This window comes from Triturus cristatus, chromosome 10, assembly GCF_964204655.1.
Source record: "Triturus cristatus chromosome 10, aTriCri1.1, whole genome shotgun sequence".
Taxonomy (NCBI): Eukaryota; Metazoa; Chordata; class Amphibia; order Caudata; family Salamandridae; genus Triturus; species Triturus cristatus.
Window position 1 is genome coordinate 370,992,904 of NC_140593.1, and position 27,640 is coordinate 371,020,543.

Genomic DNA, 27,640 nt, shown 5'->3' on the forward strand with positions numbered 1-27,640 from the left:
CGTGTGTCCACTTCCCATCCCCTGCAAATGTTATTCCAAGGTAACAAAACGTTTTGACAGATTGCATCTTGGCCTTTTCTATGTAGAAGGTACTAGCTGGCTTAACTTTCCTTCCACAAGTCATCACAAAGGTCTTAGATTTAATATTTACAAGTTTCCTGCTCTCTATAAATTTTACGAACTTGTCAATAAGACGCTGCAATCCAATCTGTGTGCGGGATAACAAGACAGCGTCATCCGCATATAACAAAATTGGAACTGCCCTCCCATCTATAAGAGGGGCATCCGATGAAATCTCACTTAGGGAAGAGTCGACTTGATTGATAAATAATGAAAATAAAAAAAGGCGCCAAAACACAACCCTGACGGATGCCTCTCGCAACCTTAAAAAAGGGGTGCATTCGCCAGACGGTCCATAGCGAACTTCGCATGACAACATCGAATAGAGTCTTGCTAAAAAATGTACATTTTCCTTAGGTGCACCTAGATCAAGTAAAATTTGCCACAAAATAGTGTGATCTACAATATCAAAGGCACTACTCAGGTCCGCGAAACAGAGGAACAGGTTGCCCTCCCTGACAGTTGTGTATTTATTAATAAGGAGGTCAAGGTTGACACACTGCTCCAGAGTCCCCAGGCCTTTTCTAAAACCGTACTGTGCCTTTGATAAAATTGCATTCTCTTTAGCCCATGCTTCCAACCTTTTTAACATGATTCTACTCAATATTTTAATTGAGGAATCTAGTAGGGAAATGGGGTGGTAATTGCATGCCTCGGATTTAGATCATTTTTTAAAAAGGGGGATAATTAAAGATTGGCCCCATGATGTCGGTAGCTGTCCTTCTGCAGTCGCATTAAAAAATCTCGCTAAAATGGGGGCCCAGAGGTTTATTTCAGTTTTATACAAGTCCACCGGAACCCCATCCGGGCCAGGGGCTTTACCTCCTTTGCTGTTTATTAGGCCCTCATATACCTCATCTAGACTTATTTGGAGTGGTAGTGGTAGCCATAAGGAGTCATTACTCAAAATTGAATCTAAAACTAACCTTTCTGGATTAAAAATATTTTTAAAATGTTCGGTCCATGAATTACAATCTATAAATAAAGTCATTTCAGGCACACTATCATTCTTTAAAAAGGGACTATTTATAGTCTCCCAATACAGTTTGCAATTATTTGTAGCTGCAGCTAAATTAAGATTATTTCAAGCCTCTTCTTGAAGGTCTCTTTTCCTAATGGCAAGTGTTTTATAATTTCCACGTAGGGTTTTAATAAGGATGTTATTCCGGGGTTTGGTGCTCAGGGCTTGTTTTAGTTCATGTAGGGCCAGAGTACAACTTTTATCAAACCAACCTATGCTTGCTATCTTTTTCCCGCTGCTTCTTTTGGTAAATAAGCAGTCTATTATTTCACTGATCCTGAGAAAGCTAGTAAAAAGGGTGTTAAGATTAACTTCTTCTCTAAGACAGTAATCTATCTCCGTACTACATTTCCTTACCACCTCCTTATGCATTTTCTGCGGGTTAACCCCAACCCATTTGATTCTCTTGCCGTTTGATCTCAAGGCTTCGATATTATAAATGCAGTCGGTTTCCACTATATGTTTGTTTCCCCAACACAATAGCGAGATAGATATGCTATTGTGATCGCTTGACACTTGCTCATTAACCCTTAGGTTCGAATAGTCAGTATTGCTGGAAATCAAAATATGGTCAATATATGTATTGGCGTTCCTCCCTGTAAAAGTTGGGCAGTTTATATTGTCCTTATTCGTAGTGCAGCTAAGTAATTCCAAATCTAGCTTTACTATCATTTTGTTCAAAGCTGTACCATAGCTGCAATGAGGGAAATGTAAATGATCAACAACTTCATCATTACCAATCTCCCTTCTAAAGCCACATGAATTACTCATAGCCAATGGACAAACTAATATTAAAATCACCTGCCCAGAGAATGATGGTCTGCTTACGTGATAACGCCAAAATCCTTTCAATTTCATTTATAAGTGGGACTAAAAGTTTCCCTCTGTTGTTATTAAAAACATTATTATAATAGTTGACCAGTAATAAATCTTTACCTTTAGTAAATTCTAGTCGCAGCACCTGACTATAAATATCCACTGGGGTACAACTTTTGATTTTACAATTGGCCAATTTATTTGAAATTAACAATAGAAGGCCACCCTTAGCCCTGCCGGCTGCGGAATTAACGTCATATAGCCAATGAGAAGTATAGCCCTCTATAAAAATGGGCTCCTTACACCAAGTTTCCTGGAGGCAGATGATGTCATATCCTGCACTGATGAAACCCCCCCAGAAAGGTGTATCCAGTTTTCTGTTAAGGCCTGCAATATTCCAGGTCACTATGCTGTATCCCGTAACTATACCTGTGTTAACAACTACAGGTTCGTTATGGGGAAGAGCTGGTGTTTCTACATGGGAGATCATATGCTGAGTTTCTAGATTAATTAATAATGATTTCGCTCCCACTCTCTTTGTTACAGTGACTATCATCCTCAGAGGTATTAAATACGGTAGATTTAAGTAATCCAGTCACTACCTTAGCTGAAACATGGGGTCGCTGGGTATCATGTCCCTATTGCTCTTTACATACTTCAGATGTGACATTCTTTGTGTCCCCTATGGTGGCATTAGCCTTATTTATACCCATTTGCAGCTTATGTCAGTCGTTACCCTCTAATGATTCAAATACCTGGAATCTATTATAAGTTGCTATTGGAAAATAAGGACGAGGCCTCTGGAATGTTACCAAATTATTTGTAGCATGGTTAAAGTTGCCATGGTGACCGAGTTCCAGTAGGTGCCTGTAGAAATACCCTAAAGGTAGGGTTGTATTAAATTCCCATACTGATGGGGGTGGAGCATTAGTAAGAGTACTTTGAGCCCATGAGCAGGATTTAAAATTTATAATGATGCAGTCCCCCTCAAAATTTTTCCTGAGGGGGCCCACCCATCCCACCCTTTGTGTTAAAATAATCTGATTTGCGCCCTCCATTGGAAAGTTGCAGTTATTGGACAGCCAGTGTAGGGTTTTATTTTTAAGCATATCGGGATTTTCTACTTGGCCGTACCTTAATTTAGGGACGTTTGCGAGTACCGCAACATAGGCACTACATTCCGGGGGTAAATTAATGAAAGCCGGGATCTGCCTAGTGTTGATTGTCGTTAAATCTTTGTTTTCTTTGCTGAGTTGTTCTGCAGATGCAGGTTTCTCATTTAACCGTAAGCCCCGATTTCTAAGAATTGATGTACTTCTTCCTGTGGGTGGACGGGGATTCTTAATCTGATCTCCACATGTGTAATGTTTATCATGTTGCTTTCCTAGGGGAACACTACTAAGACTTAAAGCCATAGGATTGGTCATGACTGAGGTTCCATTATTTTCCACATTATTACCCTCTTTTACATTATTTACCTCTGTGCTTGTTCTTTTTTCCTTATATGGCAGAGAACCAATTTTGTCTAAATTCCCACTTAATTTATGGACCTCCCTAGCCAGATTAGGCCCTTATATGAAAAAGTGGACAATCAGCTCAATTAATTTATCAAAAACTGCTTCTACACTGAGCGATATATCAGAATTTTGTTTAGCCCTTGTTCGAGTGGTGACCATATTCCCTACTGTAGTAATTCTTTTATCCCGTTTCGCCTTCACATTACCCTGCCCTGTTTTCTTTCGTAGACTTTTTATTTTGGCCGGAGGGGATAATAACGGAATGGGACTACTCTCCGTGTCAAACAGTCTAGGTGTAATCGAAATGTATGAATGATGATTAGTATCATTATTGTTAGTACCCTCTAATGCAATTGGGGCCACAACCGCTTCACTAGTGGGGCTCAATGGTCTACTTGGATTGTCCTGGTCTACCTGTAGTACACTTGATCCTATAAACAGTCGCCTTTCAGTGCGATCGATTTCTTGCGTAAGGGCGCTAACTGCTTTTACCGGATAAGTGTTGATCGTATTACACGCATTTCCATCTAATACTTTGGCACGGCATCTTGCCATGGCCAGGTAATAACCTGAAACTCCCCCTGCCACAAATTACCCACCGTCATTGTTTGTTGGTACACTACTGCTAGAATGATGGAGGAATGGAGGTTCTGAAATGTCACACATACTATCTTCTGACCTTTTTAAGGGGGTGCCCCGCCCAGCCTCCTCCGGCCTCCTCCGGCCTAGGACGGTTCCGCCCTTGTCCCGGGCTTCTCCCGGCGCTGCCCGCGCGCCGCCCGCGACGCAGGAGATTGATGTCACTTTTAAGCGCCACCAGGCGCGAGGATGTCGTGTGCGGCGTCCTGGGCTCAAAGATCTCTGGGGAATGTAGTCTCCCCGCTCTGCAGCCGCGCCTTCCGGTGTTCAGGCGGCGGGGGAGGCAACAAGCAGGCAGCCCCAAGCAAGCTCCAACAAAGACACGGCCCCAAATGACCAGCGGGCAGGAACAAAGGGACAGGGGTCAACAGACGCCCCACGTCTCGCAGCAGCAGAGCCTCAGCTCCGTCGGAGATTGATGTCACTTTTAAGCGCCACCAGGCGCGAGGATGTCGTGCGCGGCGTCCTGGGCTCAAAGGTCGCTGGTGAATGTAGTCTCCCCGCTCTGCGGCCGCGCCTTCCGGTGTTCAGGCAGCGGCGGCAGGGGAAGCAACAAACAGGCAGCCCCAAGCAAGATCTAACAACGACACGGCCCCAAATAATGACCAGCGGGCAGGAACAAAGGGACAGGGGTCAACAGACGCCCCACGTCTCGCAGCAGCAGAGCCTCAGCTCCGTCGGAGATTGATATCACTTTTAAGCGCCACCAGGCGCGAGGATGTCGTGCGCGGCGTCCTGGGCTCAAAGGTCTCTGGTGAATGTAGTCTCCCCGCTCTGCGGCCGCGCCTTCCGGTGTTCAGGCAGCGGCGGCGGGGGAAGCAACAAACAGGCAGCCCCAAGCAAGCTCTAACAAAGACACGGCCCCAAATAATGACCAGCGGGCAGGAACAAAGGGACAGGGGTCAACAGACGCCCCACGTCTCGCAGCAGCAGAGCTCCAGCTCCGCCGGAGATTGATGTCACTTTCAAGCGCCACCAGGTGCGAGGATGTCGTGCGCGGCGTCCTGGGCTCAAAGGTCTCTGGGGAATGTAGTCTCCCCGCTCTGCGGCCACGCCTTCTGGTGTTCAGGCAGCGCCAAGCAAGCTCCAACAAAGACATGGCCCCAAATAATGACCAGCGGGCTGGAACAAAGGGACAGGGGTCAACTGACGCCCCACGTCTCGCAGCAGCAGAGTCAACACTCTTAACGGCCAGGGTTTTGTGCCCTCCGACCGTCTGTGTTGTATCTTTTTATATATCTTTGCCATCCAAAATATGTTTTTTGTTTTGCCTTACTCGTGATTATTTGTAGATATCAAACATCACATGCACAAATGTTTGCACAATAAAGATGTGAAGGAAAATGTGAAGAATGGTTTTATATAACTAAATTAATCAATACTGTTTTCGATTTAGCAAAGACAAATAAAGCATGGTGTCAGGAAAGCGTGAAGTCTCAGTAGTATTTTAAAGATTTGGGTTTTACTAGGAATTGTGTTTATGTTTGACAGTAAGTAAAGGATGGCTAGTTTTTAGTACAGTTCATTTGAAAACATACAAATTTGAGGAGCATAAGAACATTTTAAAAACGAATATTCCCATAAGCAGGACACGTCAGAAGTCCATTGGTGCAAGGTATAACTTCTCCCTCTTGAGAGAAATTGCAGAAAAGGGCAAGTGCATGTTTTTTTTCCTCCTTGCAATTGTACAAAAGGTGGCATTTCTGGTCAAGATCCCGCGCAAAACAAAATCCCAACAGGGAAGAGAGTACCAAATGTTTATTTATTGCCAGCCATGTTATGGGTTTCCACTGGCTTGGTGTCTGCAGGTACTAAAGTAGACACTGTGCAGGCGGCTCTTTCCAAAGAGTGGTCAGCAAGGAAGATTTGAGGCTACTGCAATTTGATAGCAGAGGTCGAAGTATGTACAGTAGTTAACCTTACCAGACACGTGTTTGTAATTTCTACATTTGGCATCACGAGAACCTGCCCGTAGGTGAAGCCCCACCCTTGATCTGATTGTCTGCACAGGAAGCAACACAGAAAAAGACAAATGTAAAAAAAATTCTCTTTAAAAAAAAAAAAAAAAGAGCACTAAGAGGACATTTCCCTCCACCTCTGGGAAAAAGTCACATGTACATCTCATGCACCCGAAGAGGCATAATACCCTTGAGAGTCTACCAAGGAGCGACCACAGCAGTACAGTCCTTACTGCAGCCAGAGTAAGTAAGCTCTTTAGGATCTGGTAAGACTGACTGTTGGAAAAAGTGAATTAAATTACATTCTGGTCAAACCCAGCCTCGTATTGTATAGAAGGGTAAGTTCAACCATCAGAAACCCAGCAACTGCTGGAGCGGGTTATGCAAAATTTTGTATACCCACCCCATTTTGCATGTCATTTTATTAATTAGATTAATTAATTATAATCGTACTAATGGTTTGGAGTGATGTGGAAATAACTAATCAACCTTATTAATGATCGAAATACACGTGGGATTTGCATCTGCATGGCCTAATTAATTACGTGAACTAAATTTCGTACGCATACTAATGATCGATAAATAGAATGCTGCATGATATTTGTTGCTTTAGTGATGTAATTGTGATTTGTGCTTTATTTTGTAAGTATAACCCGCAATGAGAGTTGCTTTTGCTAGATAAATACACACACATATGGGTATTAGCAAGGGAATAACATTTAATTAGTCATTTCTATTTATTAATTACGTTTTTGTGTCTCTTTGCTTAAGTTGTCCATCTTGGCCTGCCAAAAGATGGCGGCTTGTGGTGCCTAACCCGACTGCCAACGCTGAACAAGGCTTGGGTGAAGTGCGCCTGCGCTGACAACAGATACACAGCGGCCTGGACCTGACCCCAGATGAACGTGTACCTTTCAAGGACAGTCTGGGACGCCGTCCAAATATTCCAAACAAAGACTGTTGTGTGAACCAGAACTGGCAAGGGTCATAACCCAAAAGAAACTTTTGTGAGAACCCAAAAGGATGATCCCCGATTGTCCAATCAGCCAACTCGGATGCCCAAAATTTGTTACTTTTATCATCAATTTTACTATAAATTATGGTAGAATAGAGAGGTAATGAGAGTCGTCGGATCACGCTTTTCGATTTCCTGATGATATGCTGACGGAGAGGACGGTGACACTGCAGGACAGCTATTAGCCTAAATCTCTGACGGACTGAATTAAGGCCCAAATTCCTGATGAACTTAACCTGCTAAATTGATGGGCATAGAATTGCGAGACTACCAGATTTGACATAGAGGACGACTTTAGCCAGAATAGGTAAATATGAGTGGCAACTTAATCAAATGAATGATTTAATCTGCAATATTAATATAAATTTGGATTTGAACAACTACAGAAATGAGTTGGGTTGTTTATTCATTGAAATGTGTTAATGTAAAGGTTAATTAGAGAATTAGGGTTTCACTAAAACTTCAACTAACCGATCCGTCCCGGTTTCGGGAGGATAATACCAAATGTGGAGTCTAGGGCCTAATGAGTATTAGAAGGGTTTGTAGGTGTGTTGCTCATTAGGGTAATGTGGTATCTTCCTCCCTCATTATCCAGCGCTTGGAAGGAATGATCTCCTCCCGCACGGACTAATGGTAAGTGTCCGTTGGTGTTATGGGCCCCACCAGCGAATGTATGGATAGTGTGCGTGTGTGAGATCCGTTGGTCTGTGGCAGTAGGGTGGGATTTTGCACTCTGCGCTGGATCAGTTTTTCTGGTAGCAGTATGATGGTTTGTTATTATTTGGTTTAGTGATTATTGCTTGTACATTGCTTATTGATTTTGGTAATTGATTGGTATTGATTTATGTACTAACACTCTATGTTGAGTTACGTCAAGTTTAATGTTGTCTTCACGGCTTCTGGGATGTAGGAAGTCGGAAGTTTGTAACGGTTCCGTAGTAGAGCAGAGGTAAGCGCTGCTCTCGGGAAAGACGGAATTGTTGTTGCCCTGTAGGTACACAGGGGAAACGTGTGACAATTGAAGTTGCACGGCGCATTGTCTGGGTTCGATTCAGTAGCATCGTCGTGTGTTGCCATTAGAGACGTTTTCTGTGTGAAAGAAGTGTGTATGATGGCGAAGGTTACCTGTGAAGTTCTGGTCTTAGGTACCAGGGATCCAACTGACATTCCGATAACGCTTATCACTGGAAAGGTAATAGGTAATCTCTGAGCTTGTTATAAGGACAAAGGAGAGGTAAGCGCTGCTTTGTTAACATATGTCATAATTCTGTAGTAGGACAGACTGTTCGCTGTTATCGGGAAAGACAGGATTCTGTGCGAATGTACTACATTTTTCTGGTGTGAACTAGTGTGAATGCAAAGGCATTTGGGTTGATTGCGAATCTCTGGGTTTATTTCTCAGGAGCATTGGGTCTCCAACTATGTGTCTTAAATACTAGAGAAACAATTAGCTAATGCTTGTTATAAGGGTGAAGTAGAGGGATGTGCTACTTTATCAACGGAAGTAATGATTCTGTAGTAGGGCAGAGGTAAGCGCTGCTCTCGGGAAAGACGGCATTCTTGTGAGAAAGGTCTTTTGCTGTTCTTTGGTTAGAGAAGCGGACAATGGAGATGTTTCTATGTTGTTACTAACAGAAGTTTAGAAATTGTAACAAAAACTTACTGAGCGGTTTTTGTAAAGGAGGGTTAGACAGAAGCAGGAGCCGGAGCTGCCACAGCGGCTGCTGACGTCAGAACGACCGCGCTGGGATTGGACAGTCGGTCAGAACTGTGAAACGCCCCGGATTGGTGCGTTAGTGTATGCCGCGCTAGGATTGGAGAAGAAACAGGGTGACGTAGACGCTCCTTATTGGTGCGATCGTGTGAGTCGCGCTAGGATTCGAGGACTGTGACAGTGACGTGGACGCTCTGAATAGGTGCGGTAGTGTGAAGTCGCGCTGTGATTGGATAAATTAGCGGTACAGTTGTAAAGAGGGACTAGCGTTGCGCGAAAGACAAGAAAATGTATTACGACCCGCCAGAAAAGGAGAAGAAGACCTGGTTAGGGAGAATTAAGAAGTGGTTTAAGAAAGACAAACCAGTTAAGACTAGGGAAGGACAGTTACTTCCTCCACCGAAAACCCCTGCATCCTTTATGATTGCGAAATATGGGTATCATACTTGTATTTGGTTGGATAACTGGGTGAGATACACCAAGAACGACGGAGTATTAGCTTTTCCAGAGCATGGTTCATTTAATTTGGCTGTTTTAAGAAACTTAAGGGAAAGAGTGACGAATTTAGAGCCAAGACCTAGACCGACACAGTTTGAGGCTTTGACCGAATGGGAAGACGAAATGCATGAACGAGAAAGAAACAGAAGTGGTAGAGGATATAGGTATTGGTTTGGAAGACCATACGGACACGAAACGCATAGTGATCGAATGAAAAGATGGCGAGATGCGAGCATGACTGAGGGTGTGTTCCCTGAAAGAACTGTAGGAGAGAATGAAGGTCGAAAGTGTGTAGAAAAGAGGCATAATTTGGAGTCGAGAGAGTATGGAGCGAATGAGTCTGAGGATGATGTTCTTGATGATATGTTTTATAAAAATCCACCACCGTATAGATCAGAACCAGAAATGTTACCTCCAAGTGCCCCAATGAGAGAAACAGTGCGAATTATAAAATCGGAACCAGAATCCCTAAGCTTGAGTAAAAACAGTGGTACCGGGGAAGTAGAGAAGAGATCAGAAGGAAGAACAGATGGAGAAAATTCAGTAGAATTAGCAAAAACAACTCTGGAATTAACTGAGAAAATAAGAGAATTGACCAAGAATCTAGAAGCAGTAACTGTTCCAGTAACGATAGGTCCAGTAATGCCTATTTTTGAAAAACAGAAGGACAGTGAGCATTGTTTGACAGTCCCTTACAGAAATAGTAACCTTGTAGAACAATCGAGAGTGAGACAGAATGAGAATCCATGGAGACAGACTAGGAGTGTAATGGAACCGAATTTTACAAATAGTCCATTTGTAGATCAGAATTGTGCAGAGAGACGTATGACAATGATAGAGACAGTGTCAGAAACACAAAATGACTTTGGACACGGAAGTGTAATAAAAACAGTAGGACCATCAACAGATGAGTTTAGTGAATGGTTAAGAAGCTTGCAGAAGGAAGACAAAGAATACCAATCTATTGATGTGGCCAAGTTACGAATGGTATTGGAAGAGTTAATTGTAGGGACTATCCCGACAGAAAAATTGAAAACCTATAAGGATGAAGAATTGTTATTTCTATGTAAAAGTGCAACCTGGCAAGCGAAAAACTTGCATGAAAGGTTAGAAGAAGTAGCAAATGAAATGGGTATTGATATAGAAAAGGTAAGGGTATTGATATAGAAAAGGTAAAAGCTTTGCAGAAACCTTAGAGTAGAATTCACTGAAAAGGACATTGAAAACATGAACACCACAGGACGAATAGGTCAAATTAAGGACTTAATCATTTCGCTGAGAAAATGGGTAGATGTGGATAAATGGAGAAGCAGGTGGTATAGAAAACGCGATGCCTCAGATAAGACATTTTCAGCCTTTCCTGTGAGAGAAAAGGAGAAGATAATGACAGAGTGCCCTATGAGAGAGATTCCAGGAGGAGGATATGTACATGTTCCATGGACAAGACAGGATATTTTGTCATTTACGAATGACTTCCCTCGACTATGCGAAAAGCCCGTCGAGTGGTACAGACAGGTAGACAGATTTGTTAAATTATCTAAAGTACTATGGATTGATTTGAATAGTCTGTTTGACATGATAGTATCAGCAGACCTATGGTCAGAATGTAATCTGATGATAAACTGGCCAACTAAGGAATATCCAAGGGATCCTAAAACAGGAGCACCAGACCCCGAGGTAATGAAGTATGAGCAGGTTATGGTATTTCTGAAAAATGATGATTGGGTAAGGATAAAAGTCCACAGAAGAAGAAATTGTCTGGTTCCAAGGTGGGGAAAACCACAAGTCATTTTTACCACGACCACAGCTGTGAAGTGTGCTGGACTGAAAAACTGGATCCATGCCAGTCATACATTGAGAATTCCAAATCCAGTGGACAGCATAGGAAAAGAATACTTTGATGATTCGGAATCAAGCACTGAATCAGATGACGAAGGGTCAAAGACACAAGAAAACTCTGAAAGGGGGGAAACAGAAAAAAGATCAGCTTTAGTCCCCAGAAGTGTCGCTCTGAGAAGAAGATTGCAGATTTCCGAATCCAGCGATTCTGGAAACGAGCAAGGAGCGCAAGGTTCCGAGAAGGAACACAGGAAGAAAAGAGGAAAGAGTACTGAAGATGCAACAAAAGAAATACGTGAAAAGGAAGTACCAGATGAGAGACTGAGAGAAATTCCACCTGAAGTAACAAATTTAAGTGAGCAAGGGACAGGTACAGAGAGAGAGGGACAGATTGCGGAAGACCCCCGAGGAGGTGTAGGGAACTGCAACATATAGTTAGGTGAAGGGACAAGTAGTCAGCAGGAATATTGCGTGCCGGAGACCCGAGGAGGGACAGAAGTAGGGAAAACAAAACAAGTGGTGTAAAAGGAAGTTGCTTTAAAGACAAAGCAAGTTGAGACAGTCTGAAGGGAGTGAAAACGAAATACCTGAAGGTCGAGTTCTGAGAAAGAGAGCTTGGAGGAATGAAAAGAATGACAAAGGAAGTAAAGTAAAAAGAGTTGCAAGAGATGATGTTTGGCCCAATAAAATAAGGAAACTGAGATACAGACTGACACGAGTGAATTCACCCAGAGCTGAACAAGTGAATGAAGTGACAAGTCAAGAGAAATCAAAAGAAGACGAATTAACTGAAGACAAAGAGTAGAAGAACAAGTAAACCTAACCAGAAGTATAAGTCACCAGAATGGACGTACGTGGCACTTCCTGAACAGGGAGAAGAGGCAGATAGTCAAGGAAATCCAGAGGAGACTGTACTGAAAGTGGTTGAGGATGAAATAGAATTGGAAATCCTGAGAGTTCACTTGTCCGACATTGGAGAAGAAGAAACGGAAGTTCAGGAAAATCCATATTTGGAAGACGAGAGGAGAGTGAAAAACGATGAGATGCCAAACTGAATAAGTTAAGAAAACTATTGATGAAGAAAACAAGATATTGAATTAAAAATAGTGACTGGTAGAACCAAATAGGTGTTAGAACCTTAGGTTAGAAAAACCAGTTGTGAAGTGAAAGAGGCTAAGTCAAAAGACACGGTCCATTTTAACAAGATGGCTAACATAGAAAGTAGTAAAGGTAGATGTACATTCATGAAAAGATGGTGTAAAATGTGGTGTTGTTGTACAGGATTATTAATGCTTTTATGGAGCATCCTTGCTCTTGTCATTTCCTTTAAAGCTACTATAGACACTTTAGAAGGACATAGTGAAAATAAAACTAATCTAGGGAAGATTCCAAAGGTAGTTCCAACTAAAATAGATAAAAATTATTTGCATAAAGATAGGTCGATAACAGATTTTTCTAATAATGTGTTTTCAAAATTATTGTATGAATATGTAAAGACAATGGACGTACGGGACTGCTACGTATGTATGCAGTTACCTGCATCTGTTTCTGAGGGAGTGACACATCATCACCTTCCAGCAACATATGGTATAACATGTAGTGTAATAGCTAGTTTGTTTTATGAGAGAGGGAAATTAGAATATTATTTTTCAGATGTAGATAACATTTTTGCGCAAGTGCCTTCTTCTAATAAATTGAACAAAGTGAAGCCTGCTAAGGTATTAGGTGAATTATTTTTGGAAACTAATGAACTAACAGTATATTTTTAGAAACAATTTAACATGCAGTTTGAAGAAGGAGGAAAAGACATTCCTAGACATGGTTGAGGAAAGAAGATTGAAAATGCAAAAGAAAGCAGCAGAAGGGAAAGTGGAGAAAACAATCGGGGATATAGAGAAAGAAAAACATTTGAAAGGAGAAGCTAGTCCAACTATAGCTTTAGATTGGCCTCAGAAAGGGAAATTTTGCATTCGAAGGAATCAAACGGCGTATGATAATTATTTTCTAGGTAATAGTGAGTGCCATGATACATATCGAATCATGGGTGGATGGGGATTCAAAGGTGGAAGAGATCCAGTCTTTCCTGGATTATATTTTATTTGTGGGAACAGGGCATATTATCGTTTGCCAGACCATTGGGATGGCACATGTTACGTAGGCCTGGTCTTTCCAATAATCTTTCATATGGATAGAGGAGAAGATGGTGTACATAGCTTAAGTAATCATTTAGCTAGGACCAAGAGAGAATCTTGGGCAGAAATTGTAGGTGATATTTTTCAGGCATTGATACCAGCAGTGGGAATAACTCTGAATGCAAACAAAATTAGAAAATTGTCCACAGTAGTGGATCGCTTGTCAACAAGCACCGCTGGAGGATTTTTATTGGTTAATACTGAAATGGTTGCCATGCGTGCTATGGTAATGAAAATTCGACTTGCCCTTGATATTTTATTGGCAAAAGAGGGTAGAGTCTGTGGAATGCTGAAAGTTCAACATTGTTGTACTTACATTCCTGACGAAAGCAAAGATCTGAAAACTTATATGAAGAATATTACTGAATTGCATGATGAACTTGTACCACTGGAGGTTGAAAGTGTTTGGGAAAGAATTGGAAAGCAAATAGCTGCTATTAAGAATTTCTTAGTAAAAATAGGTAGTATATGTAAAATATTGTTTCCATTAACATGTGTAATCTGCATAGCTTTAATGATAAGATTATGTTGTATGTGCTATAGGAACAAGAAAAATAAGAAAAGAATAAAAAGAGAAAATTCAAAAAGAAAAGATAAGAAACAAGATAGAGATTTGGAAGAGATAACATTAGAGGAGTGGAAGGAGAGTATGTATAAAACTGCAAAAAGAGAAGAAATTGGTGAAACTGAATTATGATTAAGAGCAAGAAAACATTTTAAAGATTCCGTAAAGACAGAACAAACTTTTGGTTGGTGTGGTGATAAAATCACCAAAGGGGGATTGCTGGAGCGGGTTATGCAAAATTTTGTATACCCACCCCATTTTGCATGTCATTTTATTGATTAGATTAATTAATTAATTATAATCGTACTAATGGTTTGGAGTGATGTGGAAATAACTAATCAACCTTATTAATGATCGAAATACACGTGGGATTTGCATTTGCATGGCCTAATTAATTACGTGAACTAAATTTCGTACGCATACTAAGGATACATAAATAGAATGTTGCATGATATTTGTTGCTTTAGTGATGTTATTGTGATTCGTGCTTTATTTTGTAAGTATAACCCGCAATGAGAGTTGCTTTTGCTAGATAAATACACACACATATGGGTATTAGCAAGGGAATCACATTTAATTAGTCATTTCTATGTATTAATTACGTTTTTGTGTCTCTTTGCTTAAGTTGTCCATTTTGGCCTGCCAAAAGATGGCGGCTTGTGGTGCCTAACCCGACTGCCAACGCTGAACAAGGCTTGGGTGAAGTGCGCCTGCGCTGACAACAGATACACAGTGGCCTGGACCTGACCGCAGATGAACGTGTACCTTTCAAGGACAGTCTGGGACGCCGTCCAAATATTCCAAACAAAGACTGTTGTGTGACCAGAACTGGCAAGGGTCATAACCCAAAAGACACTTTTGTGAGAACCCAAAAGGATGATCCCTGATTGTCCAATCAGCGAACTCGGATGCCCAAAATTTGTTACTTTTATCATCAATTTTACTATAAATTATGGTAGAATAGAGAGGTAATGAGAGTCGTCGGATCGCGCTTTTCGATTTCCTGATGATATGCTGACGGAGAGGACGGTGACACTGCAGGACAGCGGTTAGCCTAAATCTCCGACGGACTGAATTAATGCCCAAATTCCTGATGAACTTAACCTGCTAAATTGATGGGCATAGAATTGCGAGACTACCAGATTTGACATAGAGGACGACTTTAGCCAGAATAGGTAAATGTGAATGGCAACTTGATCAAATGATTGATTTAATCTGCAATATTAATATAAATTTGGATTTGAACAACTACAGAAATGTCGGGTTGTTTATTCATTGAAATGTGTTAATGTAAAGGTTAATTAGAGAATTAGGGTTTCACTAAAACTTCAACTAACAGATCCATCCCGGTTTTGGGAGGATAATACCAAATGTGGAGTGTAGGGCTTAATGAGTATTACAAGGGTTTGTAGGTGTGTTGCTCATTAGGGTAAAGTGGTATCTTCCTCCCTCATTATCCAGCGCTTGGAAGGAATGATCTCCTCCCGCACGGACTAATGGTAAGTGTCCGTTGGTGTTATGGGCCCCACCAGCGAATGTATGGATAGTGTGCGTGTGTGAGATCCGTTGGTCCGTGGCAGTAGGGAGGGATTTTGCACTCTGCGCTGGATCACAACCAGGTACAAAGGGGAAACGAAAGAACTAGGTGAGCCAGATGGGAACTTTTTTTTAAACCTAACTGCACCAGTCATTTTAGTGGCCCCATATACAAACTTCAAGCTTCCCAGTGTGCTCAGCAAATCTCTGTGACCCTTATTCTCTACCAAAATCGAAGCTCAAAACACAAAAACAATCCTTCCACCACCCTTGGACTTGTGGCCCCACCCAAACGAACACCCACCCGTTCTATCCCCCCTCCCTTTTTCAAGTTTGCATCAGCCATTGGCGTCATTAAGAAAAAATGTATTTACTTCAGAATTCATAGATATGTAATGCTGAATTCGTTAACCAGGGTCTCACCACAATATTAGCACACATCAGCAGATTAATCAAACCTCCTTCTCCAGTGGATCTAACCCTAAAGCACAGTGTCACCAACACTCTCCTGGAGAAACTTTCAGTGAACTCTGACAATCTTTTGAACTACAAATCTTAGTTCTACCTATCCTACTTCCGTCACATTTGCAACAAAATGGCATTCTCGGTGACTGTGGCAGGATTCAGTTCCCATGGGGCAGAGAGTCAAAAAGACTAAGTACCAGAACAGAACTACTCTAGATGCGAGAGCAGAGGTTACCCTTTGCCTCGATTTTTAGACTTCTTAGCTGCACTTGACATGGAGTGTTCCTCCACAAGTCCAGCTGATTCAGCTGCCATCACTCATACAATGGTATCTTATTTACCAGCTTGCTACACACCACCCATCAAGTCAAACTTTATTGATTTGCCTACAGATCCACCAACATCGCATGGTGGGCTCTCCAAGGCTTAGTAGGGCCGCCGGCACTAATCAACATTTACAGGGCATCACTTCTCAAAAAATAAATTCATAAGAGAATAAAAAGACTCTATACAGGTGAGAAAGTTTAGAGTACCCATCAGGAGTATGGAATCAAATCTCAGGATAGAAACAAGTACACTGTTGTCACTGTACCAAGAATCTGAACAAAAGTTATGATATATTTGCACCACACAATCCCAAAAAACTGAGGCTGTGGATGCCTATATCTCACTAAAATACAATAGCATGAATTGACCAGGTTAGCAAATAAAGTATTTACAGATCGATACAAAAAGCAGTGGGATAAACTATAAATCCCGAGGTGCAGAATACTTTCTATAGCCACTGCTGAGCTGGGCGTCTCAACCCAACAGTGGCAATACATTTAGTATGTGAAAACAGTGGCGTTGAATAAATCGTCATGTACACCACACGGTAGGTAGGGCAGCATTTAGAACTTTACCCAGGAGTCCTAGTCTGGGCATTTACATTACCTCACTCAGTGTTCTTTTCAGCAGGGATTTATTCCCATATTTTTGAAGATGTTCAGCAAATTTGGCTGCAGATGCAGTAAAGTTTTCCATGGCAAAGTTTTCAGGCGGCCGGGCGTTCCTGGTTGGGTTTGTGCGCCGTTCAATCTCACCCTCAGTAAACGACCGTCGTGGGGTTTTCTTCTGCTTCTAAACAGGATTATAAAGCAGCCATTATAATCTAGGCAAAGAGGGGTCTTAAGAAATGTTTTGTTTTCTTAAACGTATTTAAAAACACGACTTACAGATGGAGTAGGAGTCTGTGTCTTCGCTGGGAAGAGCCCAGGTATTGAATTTAATTCTGCTAATAACTGGGCAAGCTAGAGAGAGAGAATAAAATGTAAATTAATGTCACTGAGAATTTCAGTATAATATTTATACAACCAAGACATTAATAAAAGAAAAAGAGTACCATCCTTGATAAATAGCATCTTAGTTTCCAGTTTCTAACCAGTTTCAAGCTCCTCACGCACGCATACAAGGCCCTCCACAACATCGGACCAGCAAACCTAAACAACCGCCTCTCCTTCCACGCACCCTAGCGAAACCTCCGATCAGCCAACCGCTCTGGCCATTATCCCACGCATCTACAAGACCAGAATGGATGGGAAGTCCTTCTCCTACCTCACAGCCAAGACCTGGAGCCACCCCTGCCTCCACCTCCGGCCAAGACCTACACTGCTCCAGTTCAGGAAGGACCTCAAGACCTGGCTCTTCAGATGACCCCAGCACCAAACGGAGCCCGTTCCTCCCCCCCCCTCCAGCGCCTTGAGGCCCTCATGGGTGAGTAGCTGCGCTGTACAAGCTCCAGAATGATTGCTTTAAGGTAATTATGATATGGAGGCAGACATTATGGAGCTCCAGACACCCCACTAAACACTGATTACTGCTATGTCTTAGCACTAAACTGGCAGTCACAAGTGCAGTTGTCTTTCAGGCACTAGGGTCATGATTTAAATGATGCATCAGGTGCAGCAGTCGGAGCCAAAAGTTTTCATAACTCCATTAAACACCAAATATTGCTATATTTTACTAAACAGGCAGTCACAATTGCAGTTACCTTGCAGTAAAAAGGGTCTTGATTTGAATGGTGCAGCAGGTGCAGTAGCAGTAGGGCCAAAAGCTCTATACGGACCCTACTAAATACAAATCATTGCAACATTTTACTACTAAACAAGACAGTCACAAGAGCACTTATCTAGCACGCAATAGGATCAGGATTTGAATGGTGCAGCAGGTGCAGTAGCACCAGGACCAAAAGTTCTAGGCACCACACTAAACACATAATATTGCTATCTTTTACAACTAAACAGGCAGTCACAAGTGCAGTTAACTTGCAGACAACAGGGTCACGGTTTAAATGGTGCAGCAGGTACAGTGGCACCAGGCCCAGAAGTTGTCAGGAATCCTCTAAACACATAATATTGCAATTACATCAATTAATTATATTATTTCCCTCTTATATTTTACAAAATGTTGCTATTACTTACCACACTATACCACTAGTAACCGCACAATATATTGCCTTTTTGTACATAAACATGTCATAACACTTTAACAGACTTTCTGTAACTTACATTGTACAACTACTCAGCAAGCTACAACTTGCAAATAAACACAGCTTATTAATCACATAGGGGAAACCTAAAGCATTTACCAATACTTGTTTTGAATGGTCACCCCATTGTTTTTGGAAGAGTGTGCTGGTTTCTTGACGTTGCACACTGGTGCACTGCTAATCAGGCCCTAGTGCATGTGCTCTGACCCCTAAAACACACACACATTGAAATTGGCTACACTCCTGATTGGCATATTTAACTTGCCTAGAGTTCCTGGTACATGATACAAAAGTGCCCTATGGGCCTGTAAATTACATATTACTAGCGGGCTGCAACACATATTGTGCCACCATTAAAATGGCAATGCAAAGCAGGTCTCCAGGCCGGTCACTGCAGCCTGTGTAAGCAGTAGTAAAATTGCAAATTCCACCTGGCAAAACAAACCTTTTGCCAGGCCTAATACTTCCTTTTGAATGCTAAGAACGCATCCATAAGGTAGGTTCTACATGCCCACAGTATAGGGAGCATGGTATTTTAAAGGTAAGACGTCTGTACTCAGGTTTTACATGTTTACATGTCCTGGCAGTGAAAAATCCTTAAAGTTGTTTTTCACCGTGGTACGGCAGTCTCTCTCATTAAAAAGCACTGGGTTACATCATAACACTTATGATTCAAAACTTTAGTTTGGAAATACCTTGAAAAGAATTCAATGTCTCATTTTAATCATAATGTAATATTCAACTTAATGGTCAAGACAGATTTTATATCACTATTTTCAAAATGGCAATTTTAGAAAGCGGACATTTTCCTACCCAAGCCGAATGTGCTTTTCTATCAGTGTTCCTTGTCATACGACTGTCGATGGTTCCCCTGTGATGAAATGTGTATTGCTCCCAGACTGTGGACATAAGGCTTGGGTGTGGGGAGATGTTTTTCTGCCTAATAGGGTGGCCACCAGGGCAGTGCCCAGGAACGTAATTATATTCAAAGAAAACCTACCCTGTCACAAGCAGATGTACTTCACAACTGGGTCTTCCCCGCTCATTGTCCTGCTAGCCAGCAAGGCACCAATCCCCATGAAGAGGGACTGAACCAGAACCGGTTCCAAGTAACCACAAGCGTCGCTTTGTCCATTATCATAGCCACGCCGCCGAGTGCGCATAGGGAGGTCTGCACAGGGGGGAAGATAGAATCTGCCATATTGGTTTTAGCTAGAAAGCGGTACTGTGGGATAGTTTACAGTAAAGCACTGGATGCCTATTTTTTTTCCACCAACAGATGAACAAGCACATCAAACCAGGAAAAACGAATCAAAATGGCTACACGCCTGCCAATATGGTGCATTCTTTGTTTTTCTTTTTTCATGGTCAAGGTTTCCAGAAGTAGGAGCAGATATTTGAAACGGTCTTGAAGACTTCAATTTGAAAAACCAAGTGCTCTGATGTGGCAAAATAGTGTGTTGTATTGTACAAAGTACTTGGTATATCACACTTTTATTTCCGACTCTCAAAGTATTCTTTGCAACCTCTACTGGATTGGAAAGGAAAGTATAAAAGGCACTTTCTTCTCATTTGTGAGTCGGTATGCAAGGCATCAATGATCTGCATGCGCAGTTGTGATTGCAGACCATTGATGGTTAACTAGACCTAATTTAGGTTCGTAAAACATTTACAAAGTGGAAGCTAACCTCTGGTGGACAGCCTCCATTATGTGAAACAGAGGTTTGGAGTATCCTTTGTACTACCCAGCACTGCATGCTGACTTTTTGTTTTTCTTTTGAAAGCAGCATCTGCCCCTTTAAAGGCCAGGGACTCTTTAAAAGGTAAATATACAGAGAATGCATACGAAGGGATGAGGGTTTGCTGTCCAATGCAGACCTCCATCCTTGCATTTACAGCCAGTCTCAGCGAGTCACAAAAAATCTCCAGTCTTATCAATATTAATTAGGCAGGGGTTTGCACCTCCCTATTAATGGGAAATTTTAAAGTAATTAATTAGTACATCAGTTGCAGCGCAAAATGAAAAAGGGGGGGGGGGGGGGGGAAAGAGCGTCGTAAACTCATTAGTGCAACAACAACAAAATATCACCAACTGGTGTGCGACCCCACCTTCATACACCATGCCCAAGAACTGCAAGGGAAAGAGGAGTACACGCTTGTTTCTACCCAATCGTTTTCTGCTATTGATCACACGGTGCCACATTTGGCCATGTGGGTTTACACAATTTTTGCTTTAAGGCGTTCCAAAAATTTCCGATTTGCCACAGGGACTCTGCATCTCGTATGCTGTTGCATCTGAAAGGCCATAGATGTTTCAAAAAGATGATCATCGTTCTATGGTCAATCAGCTGCTCAGATCCCATGGACTCTGTTTGAATGGAAACACACTTATTGGTACGTTGTAAGTGAAATCCACTGACTAAACCATAAATTCACATTTGGGCAGATAAGGGAGCGAAAACTATTTATCCGCCAAACTATTTAATGCATCAGTGACCGCATCTGCGAAATAGATGCAGACGGAGCCTTACCTACTAGCTGTAAAGACAGGGCTGAGATTCACACGCTAAACATTCAGCGATTTGAATAAGTGATCAGCATTTTCATAGACGATCTTACCACTGGCATGTATATCTGGTGGAGAACTGTGCCCCGGAAGAGATAATTGCACTTGCATTTTAAGTAGGACTGGGAAGTGAAATCCGTTCGGAGTTTGCGGAGCTCACAGAGTGCAGAAAACTCCACTCCACGTAGTTTTTTTCCCCGCTTCTCCACAGAGGTTCCATAGAATCTGCCTCCCCAACCTGTAAATGTAAAGTATTTGTAAAACGCAAACAATTACCAGAGGGTGTCAAGGCGCTGGGGGCCGTCGGAAAGATTATGCGAGGTGTTGCCCAGAGTCACATGGTGCTGGGCTGATTGGCCACCGGCGCCGGGGATCGAAACGTGAGCCCCCGGGTTCCGGAGTCAGTTGACCTGGCTGCTGCGCCACACCTCTTCCCTAAACCCTCCACTGAGCGACACCTAATTGCTGCAGAATTAGTGTGCAAGACAACCCCTGCAGGCCCTCACATGGGCTGTCCCATCTCATATTGAGACGGAGCATCGCTGTTGAGGCCAGTTTTGGACATGTGTCACCCTTGTTCAAGTACCCACCCCTCAATAAAGGTTCCTGGTAGAGACTCCTGATTTCCATGGAGACAGAGCCACAGATAACTCTGCTTGACATACTGCTTGTGCCGCACCTGGGGAGGAGTCTGGTGGGTCTGTCCAGAGGCTATGTCTGGAAGCCAAAGACATAAGCGGCAGCTGTTCAAGCTTGGAGGACTGCCCTTGTTCTCCACCATGGCTAAAAACCAAGCCCTCCATAAACAAAGGGAATTGGATCAAATTGCTAAAATCATTCACCAGGGAGTCGACCTTCAACAAACTGGTGATCCTGGAACAGGGAGTGGCAAGGCTTCTGCCGAGGCCACATCCTCTCCTGTAGACACCTCTAGGCCATTCAGTCATCCTGTTAAGCTTTTGAAATTAAAATGAAAGAGGTGGGAGCTAATGTGGCACTTCTCTGCCAGATTAGGACTTCCGCAACATGACTGGACGGGTCACCAAGGCAGAGAGCCACAGATCCACTCTAGAAATAACTGTCAAGACCCTGTGCCCAACTGCCCAGAAACGAAAGTTAACTGCTGGTGAGATGGAGGCCAGAAACGATGATGCAGAGGGCCAGTCAAGGCGGAATAACCTAGGTCTACTTGAATTTCTGGAGGGCATCAAAGGGGCTCAACCTGAAACATTCTAAGAATTCTGGCTCCGAACCTTCTTACCAACAGAGAGGCTCTTCTCGTGTTTCTTGATAGAGCCGCCACATCGCGCTCTTACAGAGTTCCCACCCCATGCTCATTATTGCCCGATTTTTAAACTACCGGGACAGAGACATCATCCTCTGCAGAGTGAGACAAATCGAAGAAATCAGGCATGCCTTGCAGAGCATCCGGATGCTCTCCAGACCACACCAGGATGGTACAGAGGCAAAGGAAATCCTTTGAACAACTAAATGAAAGCTTAGTACAATGGTAGTTAAATATATGCTTCTGTACCGGGCCAAGTTGAAGGTGATCTTTGTTATGTTAAAAATAATTTAATATAGCGCAAGCGACTCACTCCCAAAGGTTCTAGTCAGGAGGAATTCAAAATAGTGAGGGCTTTATACGTTTTTTGAAGCTGTTAAAGTTTAAGCAGGAACGGATATAAAAAAGAAGTTTGTACCAGTGAAGAGGAGCCAGATAGGAGAACGACCTTCTGACATACTTCACAGTACAGAGGTGGCGGGGACACCGCTACAATTGATCCTTAGACCCAAGGTTCCTATTATGCAAGTAAGGAAGACGTTTCTCTCGTAGACAGAGTGGACCCTAGCCAGCCAGAGATTTGTTAACAAGACAAAAAAAAGCTTGAACACCAACTGTTTTCTCACTGGGAGCCAGTGGAAAAATTGTAGTGGGAGCTCCGAGGGAGAACCAGAAGGGAGCTTACAAATCAAACGTGCAGCAGTGTTTTGAACTAATTGCAGTTTAGAAAGAAGAGACTCATTAGCAGCTATTAACAAGGCATTCCCAAAATCAAGGCGGCTCACAATAAGCACTTGAATACCAGTTCTCCTTGAACTAAACAGAAGCTACTGAAACACTTTAAACATGCACATAATACTGTAACAAGCGCCACAATTTGACAATCTCTTCTCTCATAGAAAGATTCTCGTCAACCAGGATTCTGAGAATTCCAACTGCCTTCCTAGTAGGAGGGGCAGAGCCCAACTCAGAAGGCCACCTGTCATCCGACCAATAGGCTTGGGCCCTGACAAACAGAAACATCTGTCTTATCTCCATTAAGCTATGAACAGTTTGAAGTTATCCAGGTGGCGACTTTCCTCGTGCAGTCACTAAACCTACTTAGAGGTGAAAGTCTTACTTTTTAGGTCTCGCCTGAGCCAGCGCTTTAGCGCTACTCTGGCGAGAGCTTTAGTACACGGGGATTTGGAAGTGCAGACTAGTGCTTTTCAGGCCTCCAAATACAGTGCATGTGCGCCGGGCGCGCGCACCATATGTCAGCCTGCCTGATCACTTTCGCGGCCGCTTTGATGTTCTCAGTGAGCCGCGCGGCCACTGAAAACATCAAAGCGGCCGCGAAAGTGCTCACCATTTGCCACCACCTCCCTTATCCCACTTCCTGCTTGTTATTTTATACTTGCTTCGTTCCTCCGTTGTCCCTTTGTAGCCCTTTTCGTTTGTTTTATTTCTTTCTGCAGTCTGGCTCTCTTATCTTTTAGAAGGCCAGTAACCTCACCGAAGGGTAACGTAAAGTTCACTTAAAACTTAACCCAAACACGTTCACAAATTTCTTCACTGTAAATGTTCTTTTTTCTGCACCGTCGTAAGACCCTGTCCCTTCCCTGACATTCAGCGCCCGTCCTATTTTCTTTTTTTTGCAGAGTTTTTTATAGCGCAAACTTGACCCGAATCCAATCAGGTATCAGAGCGCTTTACATAGCACCAGTTACGTTCATGATTTTGACTTCTCGACTCGCTGAAAAGCTTTCTACTCCAGGAGACATTACTGTGATGTACCCTTCCACCACCATTTATTGTACTGTTTGTGTTGGACCTCACAGCACTCACTATTCAAACTTGTGATGCAATAACTACTTTGGCACTTTATTAAAAAGTTTAAAAAATAAGTACCAGCAGCCTGAAGGCACCACGGCTCCATCTGAGGGTGCTAAATGAACATAGCATGACAATATATTCACTCACCACATATGAATATTACCCACTAACCCCACACACCTCCTTTTAGCTTATAACATAGGACAGTGAGGTAGGCTATCGCTACGGGATATACTTGCATTACGTGAGTCTATACAAGGAGTACAACCGCTTTGGGGAATAATAACACTTGCTATGCAATCAGATAGGTACATTTTTTTAATGTAGCAGGACTTTTGGGATCGCATGCTATAAACAAGTGGTTGGTGCAGTGAAACTAGAGACATGTAGTGCCTTGGTTGGTACAGAGTCTGTTGGTGTTAAGAGCCTATTAAAGTTTGAGATATTGGTGTTGCATTATTTAGCAATGCCAATAGCTCAAACTTTAATAATGCGAGACCTATTGCATTGCAAATGCTTGTTTATTATCCTGACTGGGTCAATGAATGGGTGAAGGAGACGCCTCCATTTCAGCTGGAGAGTGGAGAAACGGCGAAGGGAAGTGGAGAGTCACTGGCTGGGTCCTTGGCTCAACCGGTATCAGCGCAAAGCCAGTCCTGCAGAAGGTGGGGGCCAGTGGAACGCTGCTCTGGCAGGTGTGAAGCAGGCCAGAGTGTGAAAACAAAAGATGGCGGTCAGGTAGCCTCCTCTCAAACACATAGTAAAGCGCTGTAGTTATTTTGTAATGGGGTGTATGCTGCAATTTGGGTGACATGCTTCAAGAGTAGGAAGTACAGGGTGGAAGGAAGGGGGGACTAGGGGAGTTTTTTTGTTTAGGTTAGCTTTGGCACCAAGAAGTAATGGCTTGACAATGTTTCAAACACAGTTTCAGGACAGAGTTTCCAGTCACTTCAAAATAATGACCCGGAATGTACACAGACTTTTTTACAAGATTAAGCAGAGGCGGTCCTTGCTTATGTTAAGCGACACTCCCCAGAGGTCCTTTTTATGCAGGAAACCCATCTCCTGGGCACTGAATGTCCTTATTGGGACAGCACGAATTTACTAGGGTGTATCACTCTGGAGTCTCCATGGTTCCAGAGACTGTCTGGGTAATTTTGTGGTTCTAGAAAGGAGTTTGGCGCGGTCTCCTTGGACCCTGAATAGCGTGTATGCCCCCTCTTCTCTGGCTATTAGTACACTTCATGCATTGTCGACTATCCTATTTCAAAAATTGGTGGGAATGTCGGTAGTGTGAGGTGATTTTAATACATTGATGGACATGTCCCTGGGCATGACTCCCATGGTACGACTATCAGATCTGAGGTGTTGATTAAATGGACCACCTCTTTGGGTCTGGTGGATTTGTGGTGAGCCTGGCATACCAGAAAGCTGCAGTTTACCCATTACGCATACCTGCAGCACTAGAATTCACTATTTAGTTGTACCATCAGGCTTGCTCTGTCTAATATTAGGTGCCCATATTCTCCCTAAAGGTATCTCAGACCACACAACTTTGGAAGTTTGTTTCCATGGCCCAGCTCGGGCCACAGGGTTATTCTGCGACTAAACCTCTGGTGGCTACAAGAGGAAACCTTATTGGATACCCTCCGTGACATAAGGGACTATTTGGAGCCGAACGCCCCAAGTATATCCTTTCCGGTGAGCCTTTAGGAGGCTTTTAAGACAGTAGTTTGGGAGAAGGCCTTCTCTATAGTGCAAGGTAGTGAACGAGACACGGGCGGTATATTGTGGCCCTAGAGGCTCTGATCATTTCAGCATCAGGCAGCCCCGGGACAGAGGAGGCCCCAGAGGCTTTCGGCATATCTTCAGGAGACCCTTCGCTAAAAACGTTTAGATATGGCTAAGGTGCCCTGGAGCATGTTCAGGTACTGAATGTATGAGAATGGCAATAAAGCTGGTAAGCTCCAATATTTGTAGCCCAAAAATAGGAGGTAGTTTGCTTTGTACGTATTACAGAGGGTCAGTTGGTCTCCAGGTTCTAGGAGACTGTGACCGGTTTTGCTGACAAAATATGAAGTTTTGTCCAACCGAAAGTGACATTTTGCTGCATTCCCATTCTGAAGCAGGCAGTAAAACACTCGATACTCCCCTGACACTGGAGAAGATCCAGGTGGTGGTGATGGCCTTGCCAGCTGGAAAGACCTCTAATCGCATTAACTTGCCTATAGAATTTTTAAGCACTCCTGATACCCCGCCTCCTTTGTGGAGATATGAACTATGGGTTGCTTGCCTGAGGACTTCAGCTGAGTTACTATATCAGTGAATTACATGCAGAATAAACCCCTAAAGGCCTACTTTTCTTCTTAACATGGAGGATAAACTGCTGGCCAAAGTGTTTGCCAAGGTTATCAGGACATTGGTTCACGAGGACCAGACTGGGTTTATGCCGGGCAGAAGTATAGGACAATGCTTACACAGGCTCCAAGTGGCACTGTCCAACAAAGACGACCTGGGGGATAGAGTATCGTTATATGCAAGTGAAATGCTCATTTATATTCAACGTACTCACAGCTCATTACTGTGCTTGGCACAAATACCGCGTGTTTATGGGGAGGCGTCTCGTTTTTTTGATAATTGGAGTGGGGATGAGTCCACCTACATACATCTTGCGGGTGCATCATCACAACATCTGTCAAACGCTAAGTATCAGTGGGTGGAAGGCTCGTTTCAGTACCTGGAAATCCCTATTTCCGGTAATCTGAATATTAATCCCATTCTGAGGCTCACTCAAGGGGATTTAGATGCATGGGCCTTGAACTAATGGGCAGAGTGGCGCTTTATAAAATGGCTGCTCTCCCACGCTCTATGTACTTCAGAATTACCCATTTATTATATTACCCGGCTACACTTTTTCAAGAAATACAAGTACTGGTGTCAAAATTCCTTTATATGGGGTCAAGACCCTAGAGTCTCTTACAATATTGCACACAGCTGTATATAAGGGTGGCCAGGTTCTTCATGACCTTCGGCTCTACTATTGGATGACAAAAATGGTACCAATCAAGTTGTGGCTGTTTGAAGATAGGCAGGGTTCTACTAGTCAGTCAAAGTTGGATACCCTTGAGAAATTAGGGACTTTAGACCTGCTCTATGGGTGGTGCCCTCCACACTCACTTTCTCAGACTCCTGTTGCTAACCCTAAGCTGATGAGCAGCACTAGCTCATCTCAAAGTTTATGTAAGCCCACGGTACAGACCCCTTTATGGGCCAGGACTGGTTAAGTAAAGCAGGTGTCACCATTCCTAGGCTTCTGCCAATGGAACTTAATTGCCATTTTTCACTTGATGCTTGGGACATCCGGTCCATGAACAATTGGCTGAAGAATTTCAGGTAAATAAATCCCAATTTTTTAAGTACCTCCAACTTCGCAATGCCCTGGACACACATCGATCTAGCCTTGAAGCAGGGCCAGATTACAGCTCGAAGTGAAAGTCATTATGGAACACCAATGAAGGAAGGGAATATCAAGACTTTATAGATCCCTTTTAC

General features: G+C 42.9%; 1 protein-coding gene across 2 annotated transcripts in view; it reads right to left on the reverse strand.

Moving 5' to 3' along the window:
- Positions 1-27,640, reverse strand: part of CDCA7L (cell division cycle associated 7 like) — a 150,238-nt gene that overhangs the window by 57,440 nt on the left and 65,158 nt on the right. For both annotated transcript variants that reach the window (XM_085631595.1, XM_085631596.1), the window contains exons 4-5: positions 17,110-17,184; positions 16,829-17,014 (exon numbers count right to left, since the gene is read on the reverse strand). In XM_085631595.1, coding sequence (XP_085487721.1) covers positions 16,829-17,014; positions 17,110-17,184 — 261 coding nt within the window. The remainder of the gene's footprint in view (positions 1-16,828; positions 17,015-17,109; positions 17,185-27,640) is intronic.